We start from the raw sequence: 18,444 nt of genomic DNA, 5'->3' as shown, positions 1-18,444 counted from the left end.
CACGGCTCACTGTTTTGTGACAGTATTTATGTACACAGTCTGTGTAAATAGATTCAGGCACACACATAATTCTGGGGGGATTTAAACAAGTGTTTTTTTGTTTGTTTTTTTAATAGAATGACGCCACATAGGCAAATCCAGGCATTTAATACAGGGGGCATGTAAACTTCAAATCCAGATGTTTGACCTTGGAATAGCCAGCTGTTAAGATCATCCCACAGTGTTCTGTCCGGTCCAGACCTTCCAACAAACTACAAAAGATTCTCTAACATCCTCTGTCCATGAAACATTGAGCTTTTCAGCTGTAAAACATGTCTAAATTTCCTTTAGTACAGGGCCGTGGTATAAGTTGTACAATGAGAAGGAAAACAGAACTAATATGGGCATCATAAAACATTAAACATAATGCAAGAGCTGCTCACTGATTTGAAACTAATAAAAAGAAACGCTATGATAAATAAATGCGAACCGTATTAATTTGCATATTTATTATCGAAAAGAGGAAGTAGCACATTTCAAAATTTTATTGTAAATTTTGTGGGGGATGGGTCCAACGCGGAAAGAAAAATGTATATTATAAAAGGGTAAAAAGGGGGCTAAAGATCACACAAGATTACACGCCCAAACTCAAAGTTTTCTTTGCGGCACGCGGCGAAAAAGAAAGTAGGCACATTTCTAGTAACCGCCCTTTAACGCAACCCCTCTCAAGCCCTTCCTCTCTGGAGTTTCCAGGTTTTCCTCAGCAAAGTTGAGCACAGTAACTTCCGAAACAGCGCAACAGTCTCGTCTGTGTCGGGAAATGGTCTTCAATTGTGCTCCGGACGGCGCTGAGGACCTCCACTGACATTATGCGGTTGCCTTGCGGATGCACCACGAAGTACATGGCTACTTCCTTCTGCCGTCGCGTGCTTGCGTCTTCATATTTCGGTGTTTTGGGTCGGAGGGGATGCAACACGGCGGCGTTCATGCCGGAGGCTGCGGGCTTTGAAGGAGTCTCGGGCCGCGCGGCTCTGCAGGAGTTTTCCGTCTCCAACAGCGAGAGCTTCTGGGCCGCCGTGGCGCGTCACAGGCTGAGCTGGATCGCTCCGTTCCACACGGTGCAGGACTGTGACCTGAGCCGAGGCAGGATAAAGTGGTTCGAGGGAGGAAAGCTGAATGTCTCCGGTGAGATTATGTATTACTGTAGAATACGGCCAGGTCAATAAAAATAAAAAGGCAGGCTTAGTAACAAATGCACTCTTCCAAAGACAGTGAAGGCAACAACATATATGTGCAAACAAATACCCTAAAAGCACCATCTGGTCATAAATGAAGCACATTTCCTATCTCTGTATCTAAATGTGTTTCCTTTATGGGCACACGTAGTGAACTGCCTGGACCGCCATGTGCACACCTGTCCTGAGAGGGTGGCTCTGATCTGGGAGAGGGATGAAAAGGGGTCAGAGGTCAAGTACACCTACAGGTTAGTGCACGGAGCAATGTTTATTCACATTTACTTCCTCTTCAGGTTGTGAGATTAATTTGTATGTTTTTTTTTGTTTGTTTTGTTTTTTTCAGGGAGTTACTGGAGATGACATGTCGCCTTGGCAACCTGTTACGGCGGCACGGCGTGAAGAAGGGGGACTGCGTCACCATCTACATGCCCACTTGCCCGCTGGCCGTGGCGTCCATGTTGGCCTGCGCTCGTATAGGTGCCGCCCACAACGTGGTGTTCGCAGGCTTCAGCGCAGACGCCCTGGCAGAGCGAATCAGAGACGGTGAGACTGACCTGCGGATGAAACCTGGCAAACACAAAGTTTCATCTGTCAATATTTATACATCAACAAGCGAGCGGGCTCATCATCTTTCAGCTACTTTAACAAACGAGTCACGCGGTAACGAGGCTCTTTTACATCAACATGCGAGCAGTGGGTCTGATATCACACGGCACACTGCTTACAAACAGCAGGGCTCAGTGAAATGAGCTGGAACGTCTCCTAGACGTTGGAGATTTGTCACCTGATGGTCTCAATCTGACAGCACACTTTCACTGCTTCTTCTCGTCCTGCTTTTTTTCAAACTGATCCGCTGTCAAAGGCCGACTCTTGTTGACGAAGGGTAGCGCAGAACACGTTTAATTTCCTCTGACTTCTTCATGGCAAAATTCAGCTGCTCTTTTGCCAGTTCAGTGCTTCTAATATGAAGCTGCAGCAGTAGGAAACGTTGTGATATCTCTTTGTAGAGATTTCATGCCCAGTTACTTGATATAGTGTTTTTTCATCACAGATACACAGTTTATAGTGATGCAGATACACACTCACTTCATTAGGTACACTGTTAAAAATGAATGTGTTCTGATATTTGTTTAAATAGCTGCTAGAGCTGTTGATTCAACTGTGTTTTCATTGTGGAGGCTGTGGTTTGTAGTGCTGTTGGATTGTGTTGTGATGTACTGTCTCGTGTTTCTATTATTTTGATTTCAAGTGTTTAATTTAGCTCAGTTTAACAGCACTACAAACCACATCCTCCAACATGAACACACAATTACCACCCTCATACGCAGTTACCACACAAAATTAAATATTATAATAGACGTGAAGAGACACTGTGTTAGAATTTATCAGTTTTTGTTTAGTGTATCTAATGAACTGGCTCCTGAGTGTTGCAAATAAGCTACTGTCATCAGTGGGTTACAGGTCAACAATGTGGTATCTCAGTTCAGCAGTAAAGATTGATTTATCAGACAATTAAATAAGTTAAAGTCACACAAGTAATTAAGGTAGCACACGAAAGTTTCTGGGAACAACAAAGGGGGAGATTTGAAAACCGAAACAATGAGCTGAAAGATGCTAAAACGCTTCACTGATCCAACTCAATGCTGCCGGTGATGGTTTATTTGTGTGTTTGTCTCAATGAATGTCACATTATAAAAGAACTAATCTTAAAAATATCATTCAGGGCAGCTTTAATTGAGAACATTAGCTTTAGTGTTACACACGTTATCTGAATCTCGTTGTCAAGGTGTGTCAAGGTGCGGCTCTTTATTTAAATAGTACAATTAAATTAAGACGTTGTTCCTGCTAGTTTTTATGTAGCAGGAAGGACAATAATATGAAATAAAATCTATGAAATGAAAATAATAAAATATACTATGTGACAAAATCTCAGTTATATAGTTTATATTAAATTGATTAAGGCAACATAGAAATGATTGAAACATTTGTGTTTTTAATATTTTGCACCACTCGTAGCTCAGTCCAGCACCGTCATCACCGTGAACCAGGGCGTCAGGGGCGGCAAGGTCACAGAGCTGAAGAAGACCGTGGACACGGCGGTGCAGAGCTGTCCTACAGTGCAGAAGGTGTTTGTTGCTATGAGAACAGACAATCCGGTCGCCATGACAGCCAGGGACATCGCCATGGAGGAGGTGAGAGAGCAGAGAGCGCCAATCAGAACTGAAATTAAACTCCTAATTCAGATGGTAGCGGGTCACTTTGGGGGTTTTGCTTGTTGAATAAATCAAACTAAGAATGGGCCGATGTCTGTCCATGAACTGGTCAGTCAATCTTTCACTTTGAAAACTAATAATTAACCGTTTACGTCTTTTCTGTATACTATGTGTGACCATTTATTGTCAAAATGCAAATAAGCTGTTGTTCATTCATTGTGTTTACGCATCTGTGTGTCGTGCAGGAGATGCTGAAGGAGGATGTGGTTTGTGAGCCGGCCGCCATGAACAGCGAGGACGTCTTGTTCCTGCTTTACACGTCGGGCAGCACAGGGAAGCCCAAAGGCCTCGTCCACACTCAGGCTGGATACCTGCTGTATGCCGCGCTCACGCACAGGGTAAAGGGCTATCACCGTAACCACACTGCTCAACAGACGGTTTTATTTTCTTATCACTGGTGCTGTGCGACAGCAGAGGCCAAGATGTTTTTCCGTAATCCAGCGTGTGACCAGATGTAGGGGAGAGATTACAGAGGGAGTTTTGTTAAAAACGATGCTCCAGTTTTTTTGCACGGCGTGTTAAGTGTAGAGCTACGGATGAATTTATAGCTGCATACATTTAAAGCTAGACAATCGTGTTAGGCAGTTTACGCATATAAACCTGCTCTCCTGGATTATTTTAGTTCTCTTAATGTGATCGGTCTTCCCTCTCACCACCAGTACGTCTTCGGCTACCATGACGGAGACGTGTTCGGGTGCGTGGCAGATATCGGCTGGATAACGGGACACAGTTACAGTGTCTACGGGCCCCTGGCCAACGGGGGGACCACCGTCCTGTTTGAGAGCACCCCCATTTACCCTGACCCAGGTATGATCGTAGTACTTCAACAACAACTTTAAAGGTTTAAAAGAACCCTCCACATGCTAAGGGCATAAGTACGTACGTCCAATTCTTCACGATTGATGTCTTAAGGAAGGATTTTTTTAAAATTTGGCACATATATCCACTTGGACTCAAGGATGAAGTGTATAGAATTTGCTGGCAAACGTTTCCGCGAACCCACTTAAAGATGGAGCCAGTTGGAAGGACTGCCGCTTTGTTTAGCCATTGAAATTCCGAACACATCGACATGCTGGTTCAGTCTGTAGCTTCAAAGCAAGGGGGAGCATGCGGAAAGAAAACCATCAACAACCCAGCGCCCGGTGTGTCTGACGCTCCGGGGATCCTTCGCTGGGAGAGACAAGTTTCGAGGTGTCACTTTTTAGGGGTAGTTATAGACGTTTTATCCCAGTTATGTGACCGTGGTTTTCCAAGAGTTTTGACGGCGACGCCTTGGACTAGGTGCTGGTTCATGGAGTACTACCTCTGTGTCAAAAGTTGAATCTACAGTCAGCTGCAGGTGTATGTTTACATAAAATCTATCAAACTGTGTCAAGCTGTTCGAGGGCAGCTTTCAGTTTAGTTCAGGTGTACCTTGAATAGATCTTACACAAGTGGTATAATGAGTGAATGATTATAATTTATTCTGTAAAGGTCAAAGGTTATCCACAGACTGACATAAAGTTCTCGCAATTAAGTCTTTCAAAATCTTTACTACATCCATATAGTATATGAGTCTGGATAAGCATGGGCGTAAACTGCAGATTGACCAGAGAGACCCATAAAAATGTGTTCTCTGGGTTAACATGTGCTGACACATCCCGTCTCAGTGTTAATGTCTTTTGCCACATGGTGCGTATGTTTGTCTCTCTGTCCGCGAATAACTGTTTACAGTTGAAAGTACCTTCCACACTATAATTAGCAGCTTTTTGCACACAGGAGGAGGACGATGCACGCTGCTCTCAAACCGTGCTGTTGTCAAAGGGGAAACAGCAAAATGAGCTGGAATTCCCTCAGAAGTTGAAGTCTTAACATCTACAAACTTAACTTTTCTTATTCACAGGAAGATACTGGGACATGGTTGAGAGGCTTAAGATCAGCCAGTTTTACGGGGCCCCCACAGCCATCCGCCTGCTGCTCAAGTACGGAGACCAGTGGGTGAACAAATATGATCGCTCCTCCCTCAAAACCCTCGGCACTGGTATGTGAAACGCGATGCTCAGTAGTAGCTGTTTGCAGCGATGCGGAGCGACTTCCAGCTCTGCTTTTTAGTTAACGCGTTCCGGCGACATTCCAAATGGCCACACAAGCAATCGAGCAGTTTGACAACATTTTGCGCTTAAATTGGGTGGAAAAAACAAATGTGAACTTCCTTGTTCGTTTTCAATCCAATTTTATTCATGCCATAAATAGGACAATAGATGTGTGTCATGTAAATCAGGTAACTGAAAAATACAGTGTTGTGTACGTATGTGTACAGCATGTGTGTCCTTCCCTCTAAGGACATACAAAGTCATGCCGTTGTGATATGTCAACATGCCTCAAGCCCCTGCAAGAAAAACACACACACACAAGTTAACACATTCAAACTCAACACTTTACATAAAGAGTTTAAACCAAACAAAAGTGTTATTTATAGACACTCTCGTCTTTGTGCCTCCTGGTTACAACTGCACTGGACTACAACACTTAAGTACATCGTATGGTTTACGCTGCCCTTCTCTGCCCGCAGTGGGGGAGCCAATCAACACTGAGGCGTGGGAGTGGTACCACAGAGTGGTCGGAGAGGGACGCTGTCCCGTGGTGGACACCTGGTGGCAAACTGGTAACTACTCTATGAATACAGTGAAGTGTGGGATTCATTTTAAAACAATAAAAAAAGTGTCATTTGGTTACATGAATGGATTTTATGTTGGATCATAGAGAGAGATGGAGCTACAGTGTCCCTTTTTAGGAATAATGAGGGTAAAAGCCCAGTCCCAGACCTCAGAATCACTCATTTAAACAATGAAAAATATAATAATAATAATAATATCAGGCTACATGTGCAGCTAAAGTAAAGATTTTTTATCCATTTACTTCCAATTTGAAACAAACAAAAGCAGCACTAATTATGTGTAATGGCTTATGTGCAATAGGAATAATATAAGACAAAAGCTAAGTAAAATATGTAAATTAAAAAAATGATGTAAAACCTGACGCGAGGACAATTTTTTTCCCGTGGAAATTGCACAAGGTCTTTTGTAAGTGATCACGTGAAGCTCTGCAACCACAGCATTAGAATCAATTCACCATATTCATTGTTAAACACTTAAAAAGACGCATTAGCTCAGTGCATAATTATTACGGCAAATACTGGATTTTCATTTTGCATGTTTGTATCATACATTAGGTGTGTGCTATGCATGAGACTACAATCTGTCGCACACCTCCATTCTCTGTTAAATCAACCATTTATTTCTTGAGTTTTGCGTTTAGTGTGTGAATTCTTTCATGGCGTGAGCCTGAAAGCACTAATTCAGTCACTTGTTGGCTCATTCACAATTCCTCCACACACTATGAGAAGTTGGGTTCATGAACCCTCCCTCGAGCACAGCCACGTCTGCAAGCTCTGAAACAGGGCGAGCAGTCGGCCTCTCTCCTTCCAGCAGTAACAGTGTTACATAAGGAGTATGAGCTTGTGTATGTGTGTCTGTGTGTGCACCAGGTACACATAATATTATAGCTTATGGCCGTGTGCACATGCATGAGGGAGAATGTGAATCCCTCATGGCTCCAGAATCCAGTCAGATGTTAAAAAAATCATTTCAAGTGCAAGACAAGAAACTTGAGGAATGAACTAAACCACACTGTACTAGTGTGTAGTAGCAGTCAATAGTAACAACAATGTAGAAAAAGTCAGGTACAGGTTTCTAACCACTTCCTTTTTATTTTGTCAGTGTAGCATTTTGATGCAGGATGCAGGATGCAGATGTTAAGACTGAAGCTGCCAGAAGAGTTACGTGACAAAATTATCGTAACAGACATGGATCAGAAATGTAGTAATTCTAATAGTTCATGCCCTCATCGGTCTTGACTGCACAGACAACAGCAAAACTGTAGTCCACCCTTTGATAAGCTTTGACGTGACTCCAAAACAACCACCATGCCTCTACAAATGTACAAATGCAGCTCATGGTGACACATTATGACAACATGTTTGAAATCAGCTGATTTTGCTAATAACATCAGTTATGTAAATGAACATGGACCCTTCTGACACTATGTGTTTCATCCCCTGTCTTTCAAATTAGATTGAGTAATGACCTAATGGAACAAAGCTCTGTTAATTGCCATACAAATAGTAAAATTCTAATTAATTGATGATAATTAAACACCAGTGCACCATGAGCTTGAGAATTACAGATACTGATATGACCTAAATATCCTACTTCAGTAAAAGGGATTATGTTGTTATGTTATTTTCCTGGACCAGTGTTTTCAATTAGGACTAAGTGGCATTATTCATAAATGCCATTTGGTTGATCTGGAAGCAAGTAGCCTGTTAAGGGAGAAAAATAGATTTTGATCCGCTGTTGGCATGCGGCCTCCATGTTGGATCATCCCGGAGTAAAGACGTGAGAGGATGCGGGAGGACGAGAGATTTAAAAGCACTGCTGATTATATCAAACAAAATCTCGTGTTTGGACTAAATATGACAATATAGCTTAGCTTAGCTTAGCATAATGGCTGGAAACGAAGCTAACATACATCAGAATCCAAGTTAGGAATTTGACTAGCTGTTTCCAGTTTCTATGCTAAGCTAACCGCCCACTTGCTGTAGCTTCGTGTTGAATAGACAGATATACAAGAGTAGTATCTCTTTGCAGGCAAGCTAACAAGTTTAATAAATGCCTGGACTTTTATCCAGAAGTCTCACAGTTACAGTTGATGAGAACAGGATGCCAGTTGCTAATGCTATTGTGGGCTCATCTGTTGTGTCCTACTTTGGGCCGGGTCGCCTCAGCTGTTTCCGGTGCTGTCGCCCCCAACACCACCAGGCGGATTAGCCCCATAGGTCCACGCAGACCTAATTGCATTTAATTTACTTAGTATGGCTGTAATTCCACAATCTACATCTGTAGCAATGAGAAGGACTTATGATAGATTTTACAGAGCATTATTCAGCTCTGTCACTTACCTTCCCCGTTCCAGTAGTGTTTGCCGGAGCTAATGCTTTAAAGACGATCAGTGGATTTTCAGTCAATTAGGAACATAGAGAAATAGGCAGCTCTTTTAATGCGGCTAACAATATTAGCGCTAGTTTAAATTCACACTATTGTTTTCTGCAGCAGTTGAGTTGGTAGCTGTTAATCAAGTGCGCTATCAGGAGAAGGGTACCAGTGGTGGATAAAGGAAACATACAGTATATTGCCTAAATTAATAGAGGACCTAGAATGGTGCCTTGAGGAACACCACAATTAAAAAGAGCACCATTTATAGTTGCTCTTGGTGTGTTCACTCCCCACATACGTATACATTTCTTTCTGCTGTAAATACTCCTAGATGTATGTTCTGCCACAGCTGAAAATAGTCTTTAAATTCAGTTTTTAAGGTTGTTGGGAAATCTCTCTAACAGCTCTTTCAGGAATTTATTGGGCCTGTTAAAAAAACAGATTTTGAACAGTTGCAAAAATAAAAAAAATGCATTACACATTATTGGAATTTGTCTTTAAATATCATTTATTGTTGTTACAAAACCAACCACCTTTATCCTTTTGTGAAAGTGCGCTTGCCTTGTTTTGCTGTGTGTTCACAGAGACAGGTGGCATCTGCATCGCCCCAAGGCCATCAGACCCAGAAGCAGAGATTGTCCCAGGAATGGCTATGAGACCCTTTTTTGGCATTAAGCCGGTGCTCATGGACTCTGAGGTGCGGAGCTTGTGTGTGTGTGTGTGTAGCGTGCCACCCCCGTGAATGCGGGATGGCTGAGAGCAGCCTGGAGGAGAGGGTCAGATTAGGATTATAAAATAATCACCAGCTGTGTCACTTTTGATACCCACCCTGCTCCCACCCGTCACTCCCACTCTGTGCGTGCCAAAGTCCCTATTACAAAGCTGTTACACCATTTTGCTGCTTTTGAGGTTGCTACTGCAAAGCACAATCTGTGCCGACAGTTGGAGTGGGGTTTCTGAGCTCTGATGTCTCTTTTCCTCCTTCGCAACCAAAACATACAAAATATTGAGAGCTTCAACATTCATATGGTTTAATGCTTCTTTATTGTCCCTTGTCTCGTCATGTTTCACAGAGTAATACTTGTTTGTACTGGCACTAAACAGAAGTGAGCAATGGTTGTGTTTTTTTCTATGTTCTTTGTTAAGTTTTTGCTTTAACATTTTGGATTTCTTCAGGGCAAAGTGCTGCCTTCCAACAACACATCTGGAGCTCTCTGCATGGCCCAACCTTGGCCTGGAATGGCCAGAACTATACATAACAACCACCAGAGGTTCATTGAGACCTACTGCCAGCCATATCCCGGTACAGTATGATGCATTAAGCTACAAACTGCCTCTGTTTTCATAGTGTTTTTAAGTCTCTGTGTGGGCGACAGTGGAGCCTGGAAGCACATTTGATTCCTGGCCGTCTGCACCATTCTTGTGAACACGCAATACCTCAGGAATGCCTTAAGGGACTTTCTCCAAGTTAGTGTAGAATTTAAATGTCAAAGTTCACTGTGATTTCACAAAACATGTTTTTGACTGTAAGGTTTCATACGAATGTCTAGTATGAGTCGACCCTCTTCATTTTCTCAATCTGCATGATAACCTCTTGCCCCTCTGGCAATCCACCACAAGCTCAGTGATTTTTGCTGATGTTGTTTTTCACTGTCTTTGTGGTGAACTGGTAACTTGACCAGTTGTGGAGGCAAAACACCACAAGGCAGTAATAACTTTTTGGTGAGGAGAAAAACCATCCAGTCTCTCATTATTCTTTGCCTCTTTTATTTGTGCTCATACCATAGGTTACTTCTTCACTGGTGACGGTGCCAATCGCTCTGCTGAGGGGTACTACCAGATTACTGGTCGCCTTGACGACGTCATTAACGTGAGCGGCCACAGGATCGGCACAGCAGAGATAGAGGATGTCGTGGTAAGGTTAATGATTGATAGATTTTAATGTTAAAAGCCCTGTGAATGGACTTGCACGCCTCGATTAAGACAGTTCATTATTGGGCATTATTAATTACAAGATTTGTGATTAAGGATGACTTTAAAGGGAAAGTATTTTTCAGGTTATCCTGTCCTGACAATCATATGCACAGTGTGTGTAAATTTGACCTCAGATCAGTTCTTCTCTATCACTACACTTCACTGTGGACCACGTGCTCTCGAAAGTTAAATTTTTACCAAAACAATGCAGCAATAAAATCATGAATGCAATTATATTTCAGAAGTAATAAAGAAAAAGGCTTTCATCTTTGGACTTTGATAGATTTCAGTGTCGTTTATTATCTTTCTGGTCAGTGTGCAGCCGATGATAAATGTATGTTTTTGAGCCATTTCTTTCCATACCTGACTAAGTTAACGTGATACTGGTTGTAATTTCTGTAACAGAATCAGTGTTCATCTGTGGCTGAATCTGCCGTCATAGGATACTCACATACCATCAAAGGAGAAGGTCAGCGTCATTCTTCAAGTAAATTAGTCCAAAATATCTTTTGCTGTTTTTACGTGGACGGATTTAGATGCGTTTTTTTTTTTTTTTTTGCTTGTTCAGGTGTGTATGCCTTTGTGGTGCTTAAAAAGGATGTCGACATTAAAGAGGAGGACTTGTGCCGAGAGCTGAACAACATGGTCTCAAAGAAAATTGCGAAGTACGCCTGTCCGGACTGCATCCAGGTAATTCTGCCTCACCGACTGTAAATAGTGAACTGACATTTTATAGTTATATTTACCTTTTACTGGTCTTTGTTACAGTTTGTCAAGCGTCTGCCAAAGACCCGCTCAGGTAAGATAATGAGGCGGGTGCTGCGTAAAGTCGCGGACTGCGACTTGAACAGCTTGGGTGACCTCAGCACGCTGGATGATCCCGCAACAGTCCAGGAGATTATTCAAGGGCACAGTGAGCTCTTGAGTAAACAAAAAAAATAATGAGAAGTTTCACATCTACAGATGATTCTGAATGCTGTGCCTGCACATTGCTCTTGCACATTAATTAACTAGACTTCGGTATGAAAAAACGATTTTAATGACCAAACACTGTGTTTTTATTGTAGACATGAACATTTTTATGAAATCACGTAGAAAACTCTCTGTATGTATAATCCACAGACGTAATCCGCTTTTAGTATTATTAAAAGCAACGAACATTGTTTGTTTTTAATAACAAAATTGGGCTACACAGTTGTAATAATCCCCAAACATGACTGTAAACATAATACAAACATTTGTAATCTTACATAAATGTATACAAGATTTACAAAAATGTGTTCTTCTTTCCTGTTTTTTTTTTGTTCTGAATGGTGCATTGCCAACACTGATATGTCAGGATTTTAAAGATGCCTCCGTTCACATGGATTCTTCCCTGAGAATGAGGCTCCCCCCGGTTCCTTTTAACTTTGTTAACTCCCATCTGCCTCCTCCACACAGCTTCAACTGGACATCGTGATACTGGGGGAAACAGAAGTACAGTTAATCTAATCCATCAAATGATATACTGGCTCAGTATTATAACTGCATGTAGCTAGAATAAGAGATAAAAGCACAAAATTTTTCCCATATATGCACTGTACTTTGCAAACATTTGGGTCCTTCTGATTATGGGACACCTTGTGTTTAGTCTACCTTCTCCAGGCTGCTCCTGTGTCCCAGACTGACCAGCGTCATGCCCAGCTGTTTACAGGTTCGGTACAGTTGTGCTTCTGCCTCTTCGGTCAAAGCACTGGTAGCCTCATCTAAAACTGAAGAATACGGATAATTTTAGATCATAAATCTTTTGCACCTAGAATAATTGAATTGTATACAGTATTTTTTTTTTATGCTTTGACGAGGAACACACTTGCATATTTGGGCTGCAGGTAGAAGAGTCGAGCAAAGCAGAGACGCTGCATTTCACCTGGGGACAGAACGTCATACCTGCAGAGGAAAAACTTTCAGATTATGCATCATTTAAGGAAGCAATGAATGACATAGTTTGTCTTTTTTTCTGCTCTCACCAGTTCCAGTCCACTTTTTCATCCAGCCCTCCGGTCCGTTTCAGGAGACTTGACTAGAACACACATGTTAAGATGGATTCAGTGTATGTCCAACCTAAAAATTAACAGATTAGAAAAACAGATTTGAGATTGCTGATATTACTAGTTTAAAGGTACCCACCACTCCAGCTAGCTCCAAGAATTTTATAATTCTGTCATCGTCCACTGACCCTAGAAGAGTACACATTATAAACAGCACTCTGAAATTGTTCATCAGGCTAAGATTAAACGTAAATGAGTCCAAATAAACACAAATGCACAATATTCTAAAACACACAGGGTAAACTGCACAATTACCTGAGTCAGGGTAGATATCCTTCAGTGGATAGATAACCTGATGGAGAGAAGAGTACAGGTTAACATCTACACAGACAGTAAATGTTTGGTATTATTTGTCAACTTGCAGCCTCTATAAAGACATAACCAGTGGAAGGAAAACAGCAGAGTGGTGACCTGTTCACGCAGTGTGCCATCGGTGAGGTAGGGTTTCTGTGGCAGGAAGAGGGTTCCTCTGGGCCCGAAACATGTGGTCATCTGGACAAAACCTAAGAAGACGAAACAACACAGAATGGAAACAGAGACAGAGTGGAGCTACAGACGTGCTCAGTCACACAGAATAATAATACCAACGGCTTTAACGACTCTGGTGTCAGTAGCCACAATATTCATACTTGTCATGTTCAACACTGGCACAGTGGTGTCGTGGTTAGTGGTAATGTGGTGTCGTGGTTAGTGGTAATGTGGTGTTGTGGTTTTGAACCCACCGACCGGCTGGGGCTTTCCGTCCCACGGTCCACAGACATGCTCATTAGGTTAATTGGTGATTCTAATTTGGCTGTGAGTGTGAGTCGCTGTTTGTCTTTCTGTATTAGCCACGTGATAAGACTGGCGACCTGACCATGCTCTCACCCACTGACAGCTGGGATAAGCTCCAGGCCCCCGGTGACCCTCTAGAGGACAAGCACCTTCAGACATCTTCAGTATCAGGATTTTTTTTAACTATTCCAGGTACATCATTTGATTGAGCCTCCCCTGTCATTCGTGGCGTTAAATAAATCGTCACGACCAAAAAAAAACAACCTCGGTCCCACTGCTCCCTCTCACCACTGTGTGCTTCCCAAAGGCGGTTGAGGACCCGCAGCAACGACGTCTTGCCGGTTCCCGTGTTCCCCACCACCAGCAGATGAGTCCCCTGGCTGATTTTCAGACTCAGGTCCTCCACCAGCAGCTCATCTGAGAACGGAGATTTGTACGACAGATTGTCCATGATGAAGGCGGTGTCCACGGGGCCCGCGTGGACGTTGAAGTCGCTATGTGGAGAGATGGCAGTGTAAACATTCATATTTACCATCTTCTTTACCATATGCAGCCTTGTTCCTACTTCTGTAAGTAATGTAATCTCTGTATTCACTTAATATGCATCATCCACTTTCCTAAATCATCTCCCCCGGGACGTTTTTCTGCGGCAGAGATTAATATGGGGTGTTCACACAAACCTGTCGAAGTCGTAGCTTTCCCCTGACGCAGGGTCGTAGTCGCACTGCTTGCGTAGGATGTCATCCATCACCTCCCTCAGCTCTCCAATCCTGACCACAACACACACACACATATACACACATGGAGTCAGAGATAGAAAGGTATACGGCATGCACAAACCCCTGCTGTCATCATTTGTCCTCTAGGAGGTGAATTAGGACACGCAGCGTGATACCTGTGGGTGTATCCAGCAACGTCTGACAGAGTAGTTGACAGGTCTATTAGCTGCGTGAAGCCATTTATCAAGTAGATGCACACAAAGGCATTCTGAATATGGACGAGGACAGAGAGAGAGAGAACCAGAGCAGAGAGCAAATCAGAGATGAGATTTTAAAAGGAGCATCTGAATGCAGAACAAACGACAGCAAAGACAAGAGGAGTCTGATACTATGTATAGTACATGACATTGTGACAGTTATGAAGCTACTGTAACACTCCTGAGGACACATTTAAGAAGTAAGATCATGCATTTGAAATGAATGGAGTGCCTCTGTGTATCAGGTAGAAATGGTTTTGGTGCCACCTAGTGTGTAAACAAGCAACAACAGTTCTCATTGAGGCAGCGAATGATTTCGTCTCCCAACAAAACTCTGAGTAAAAACCTAATAAAGCACCTTTATTTACGTTAATAGTTAATTATATTACTTTTTTTTGTATTTTTTTATTTAAAAAATGTTAAAACAAGTGGGTTCACTAAAATATTCACTACAGTTTTACAAAATCAACATTATACGTCAGGGAAGAGGTCAATTTAGGTGAAGAAATGAGAACAACAATAAAAAAACTGCCTGGTACCTTACTGATGAGTGCACTGAGTTCACCGGGAGTAAGGCCATCATAAACACCAGTAAAGATTGGAATGGCGATGATAATGTAGCTGAGGAAACCTCCGAGATAGTCAAAGGTGTTGACCCCGACTGAGAAAGGAGACGTGACAGGTTAAATTTCATCCAAACGGTGTAAGAAATGCTAGACATGGGTGTGAAACGTTTTCTCACTATAAAGCCAGAGCTCTTTGTTGATGAGTCTCTTCTGAGTCTGCAGCAGAGCCTGCAGCCTTCGGTTCGTCCTCATGTGCTCCACTTTGCCGGCTCTGAAAGTAATAAACAGACGCGTTTTTTTTTTTTTTCACCTGCTTTTTGGTGTGATTTACCGCCAAATAGTGTAAACATCAATTTTGTAGAGTAGAAAGCTAAAAACTCGACCAGATATAGAAATCTTGTGCTTGTGTCTCACCTGTAAAAAGCTGCAGACTCTGCATTGACACGGATTTGCATGTGTTTAAATCTGGACACACACACAAAAAAAAATCAGTGTTTGACTTTCAAACAATATTCATCCTGTTTCCTGCTAAACACAAGCTCTAATTGTTCCCGCTGGTAACACATTTCAATACAGGAAGTAACTAAACTGCGAGCTGACGCATATCCTGTGTCATCTAGAAGGCACAAGGCATTGGGCCAAAGTCTACAAATACTTCCTCTTAACAAAGGACAGCTTTCCTTGACAATAAACACCGGAAGAATTTGCACCAACTAAAGTCGTCAAAACACCCCACCACTCTGTTGAAGGTCCGAGAAAGCAGCCGTCCATCTGCCTTCGTTTCACTGCCTTCAAATTCTGATTTACGCCTTTTGTTTGTGAACTTACCTGAAATCACCCTCTAGTTTTTCTTGCTCAAACAGAGTTGCCACAATCGGCCCCATGAGGATTTTGTTGGCAATGGTGCCGATGACAAAATATCCAAAGATACTCACAGGACCGATCCAACCGGTGCTGCAAAGTAAAGCAAACATATTTAATTACCTGTCTTCAAACACAGGCGAACAGTGAGACATTCAAATGACATTACAAATATGTAGCCTCCAGCAGAGCTGCAGCAGCCTTTTGGTCTCTGATAAAAGCAGGACTCTTTCACCTTTTAATAAGCTATAAAGAGCACATTGATTGGCTATAACGCAAATGTTATTTGTAATCAGAGCCCTCAACAGGTCACAATGTCTCTAATGAGGCTTTAACTTCAGTCATAAATACATAAAACACAAGTTAAGCCTTTCGAAGTTAAACATCTGTTTGCCACCATGCACGCTCACCTTTGAAAGCAGTGGTAGGTGTAGTATGCCAGAGTGAACGGTGAGACAATCAAGCGGCTAGCCATGGTGCTCATCTGCTTACACAACCTCTCCGCATCCTGGCTGATCCGCTGGTCGCTGTGAGGCGCACAGCAACAAACACACAAGGGACTCAATACACAATACGTGGACGCTAAGCAAACTACACATCTACATATGCACGGTTTGTAATATCCAAATAAGAAAAGCGTTACGCTCACGGGTTATCGATGTCCTCCCTGAGGACATTGAGTGTGTAGTAGACTCGACCCTGGAAGTAGGACGAGTGGAGGCTCTCGGTTAGAGTCGTCCTCCAGCTGAGATACAGCTGGTTGCAAATGTACTGGTCAAGGCTTTTCAGCTGTGAGATAGAGAGAGAGACAGGGAGACAAAGATGCAATGTAACAAGACTAAGAAAAACAAAACACTATTTGTAATGCGTTACGAAATGTGTTAGAAGATGCCTGCGATTTGTGTTCATTTAGCAATAAAGCAATTTAGTACAATAAAAGATAGAGGATCCCTGGTCCTAAGAACAGACTCTCAGGTCAGGCTGACCTTATAAAGCGGCTACTATTATAGTAGAGATATAAAATTAAATGTGATACCATGCAGTAACACACAAGCATCTGACTTTTAATTAAGCACATTTCAATCCCATTTCTGATAAAACCGTCAAGACAAACATAAAATATATAGTGCATGTGCGTTTTCAGTCTGCAGAGATTTATAATTATCTATGTGATGACTATGTAAGCTCATCTCTCTTTTGCATGACTTAATCTCATTTTTGATAGTGTAGAAAACCTCTGAAAGTACTTTTATCTGGAGCTTAAATCAGCAGGGTGATCAGAATCAGCGCTCACACAAACGACAACAATAAGGGTTCAGCGTGGAGGTGCACGAGGAGGAAGACCTGTTGAACGGCCTGATTCCAGGTCATGATAGGGATCAATTTGCAAATTTGCAGCACAGCTGGACCTCAGCACTCACTGCTGCTACCACTTACCGTGGAGTTGAGCATAATGAGGACCATGGCTGTGCCCACCAGGCTGCTGAAGCCTGAGTAGTCTTTGTCCGCCAGCACATTGTAGAAGTGACTGGGGATGACTCCCACTTGGTAAATGATCAGCTGTTCTGATGACAGAAAACGATGCGTTAGCACGTTGCGCTGTAAGGAGGTCGATCGAACTGAGACTCATAAAGGGGAATGAAGCAACACTTGGAGCTTAAGGTCAAAGGTCAGCAGGGGTTTAAAAAAAACAAAACATTAGTATTTAAGGCAGGGAATGAGACTTTGGGCTTTAGACGTATGCATTTCATCTTTTCTGTTGCTCAAAGAGTGTTTGTAATTTCAGCTGTTACCTGTCAGAGTAACACCGAGCAGCGTCCCAAACATCAGGACACTTTGACTGGTCCATGATGGGAACAGGACCCTCTGGATGCTGCAGAGCCTCTGAACAAACTTCCAGTCTACTTGCAGCCTTATGTTGCGGAGAGATAAGAGAGCATTAGAACAACACACTTCCTCGTTTGTTTTCTTACTCGTGTTATGTGTTGTCAGTTAGCATAAATTAGCGGAGCAGCAAGAGAAACTTTCGCCGTCTTCTCCATCTGTTTCCTTCTTCTTACCTTTTTGTCCCTCTGACATTTGAGTTTTCCAAGCGAGGCATCTGCACTGGAGGCAGGGAATTAATATCCCCCCCGGATAAAACTTCACCTAAGCTGTTCTTGTGTCATTGAAGTTACCGTCTTCCAGCAGGTCCGTTTAACTCTTGTCTGACCGACCACCGTAGCCGAGGAGTCAAATGTTTTCATCGGTGAATTGTGTCAAAGCGCGGACTTCCGGTTTATCCGGAAATACGCGCTTTTCAAGATAAAAGTTCCAGCAAAAATTCAAACAGAATTTGAAAAAATAAAAGGGGAAAAACATTTGTTGCAAATTATTTACAAGGAAATCATGATTGCAATTACTGAGTGAGATAATAATAATAATAATAATAATAATAATGCCTATTAACCTTTGCACCTAGGCTAAATTAAAGTGTAATTAATCAATACTGCAACAGATCTTACCTTTGTGAAGGGTATGATACAGGGTTTTGTTGAAAGTGAGGTTTCTGTATGATGATCTTGGAGGTTAATGGATTAATCAATTATTATTTATGAATTCATTTAATTTGCAGTTCATGCTGTCTGAACCATCCATTCACAGCAGTATGTACAGTTGGGGCAGAGGGCTGCCGCCTGTAATTGCT

At 42.3% G+C, this 18,444-nt stretch overlaps 2 protein-coding genes across 3 annotated transcripts; one reads left to right on the top strand and one right to left on the bottom strand.

Annotated features, from left to right (window-relative positions):
* The first annotated feature begins 663 nt into the window (after positions 1-663).
* Positions 664-11,770, top strand: acss1 (acyl-CoA synthetase short chain family member 1). The gene is made up of 14 exons (XM_047574010.1): positions 664-1,164; positions 1,366-1,462; positions 1,558-1,757; positions 3,231-3,406; positions 3,673-3,825; positions 4,147-4,294; positions 5,370-5,507; positions 6,039-6,131; positions 9,105-9,217; positions 9,697-9,823; positions 10,308-10,435; positions 10,900-10,963; positions 11,063-11,184; positions 11,263-11,770. The coding sequence occupies exons 1-14, from the start codon at positions 849-851 to the stop codon at positions 11,434-11,436; spliced, it is 2,049 nt and encodes a 682-aa protein (XP_047429966.1). The 5' UTR covers positions 664-848; the 3' UTR covers positions 11,437-11,770.
* Positions 11,516-18,021, bottom strand: abcd4 (ATP-binding cassette, sub-family D (ALD), member 4). Of its 2 annotated transcripts, XM_047574011.1 has the most exons (19): positions 17,819-18,021; positions 17,552-17,670; positions 17,196-17,323; positions 16,408-16,547; positions 16,169-16,285; positions 15,726-15,851; positions 15,312-15,362; positions 15,074-15,168; positions 14,871-14,992; positions 14,251-14,342; positions 14,036-14,125; positions 13,644-13,849; positions 12,993-13,084; positions 12,837-12,873; positions 12,661-12,710; positions 12,501-12,553; positions 12,344-12,420; positions 12,130-12,245; positions 11,516-11,955 (listed from the first exon to the last, which is right to left on the bottom strand). In XM_047574011.1, exons 1-19 carry the CDS (start codon positions 17,857-17,859, stop codon positions 11,854-11,856), a joined length of 1,854 nt encoding a protein of 617 aa, XP_047429967.1. In that variant the 5' UTR covers positions 17,860-18,021; the 3' UTR covers positions 11,516-11,853. The 2 variants fall into 2 exon arrangements, with proteins under 2 accessions (XP_047429967.1, XP_047429968.1); XM_047574012.1 differs by lacking the exon at positions 17,819-18,021 and having other exon boundaries at positions 17,196-17,318.
* Between the last annotated feature and the right edge of the window lie 423 nt (positions 18,022-18,444).

This window comes from Mugil cephalus, chromosome 21 (genome assembly GCF_022458985.1).
Source record: "Mugil cephalus isolate CIBA_MC_2020 chromosome 21, CIBA_Mcephalus_1.1, whole genome shotgun sequence".
Classification (NCBI taxonomy): Eukaryota; Metazoa; Chordata; class Actinopteri; order Mugiliformes; family Mugilidae; genus Mugil; species Mugil cephalus.
Note: the sequence above shows the minus strand (reverse complement) of the source record. Positions and strands in the feature narration are given on the sequence as shown.

Excerpts from the sequence above, each read along its gene's own strand:
- acss1 (XM_047574010.1), top strand. The coding sequence starts at position 849 with ATGCGGTTGCCTTGCGGATGCACCACGAAGTACATGGCTACTTCCTTC. Across the intron at positions 3,407-3,672 it reads GGGACATCGCCATGGAGGAG|GAGATGCTGAAGGAGGATGT; the intron begins GTGAGAGAGCAG and ends TGTGTCGTGCAG. Across the intron at positions 10,436-10,899 it reads CAGAGATAGAGGATGTCGTG|AATCAGTGTTCATCTGTGGC; the intron begins GTAAGGTTAATG and ends TTTCTGTAACAG.
- abcd4 (XM_047574011.1), bottom strand. The coding sequence starts at position 17,859 with ATGCCTCGCTTGGAAAACTCAAATGTCAGAGGGACAAAAAG. Across the intron at positions 15,363-15,725 it reads AAACTAGAGGGTGATTTCAG|ATTTAAACACATGCAAATCC; the intron begins GTAAGTTCACAA and ends GTGTGTGTCCAG. Across the intron at positions 13,085-13,643 it reads CCTTTGGGAAGCACACAGTG|GTTTTGTCCAGATGACCACA; the intron begins GTGAGAGGGAGC and ends TCGTCTTCTTAG.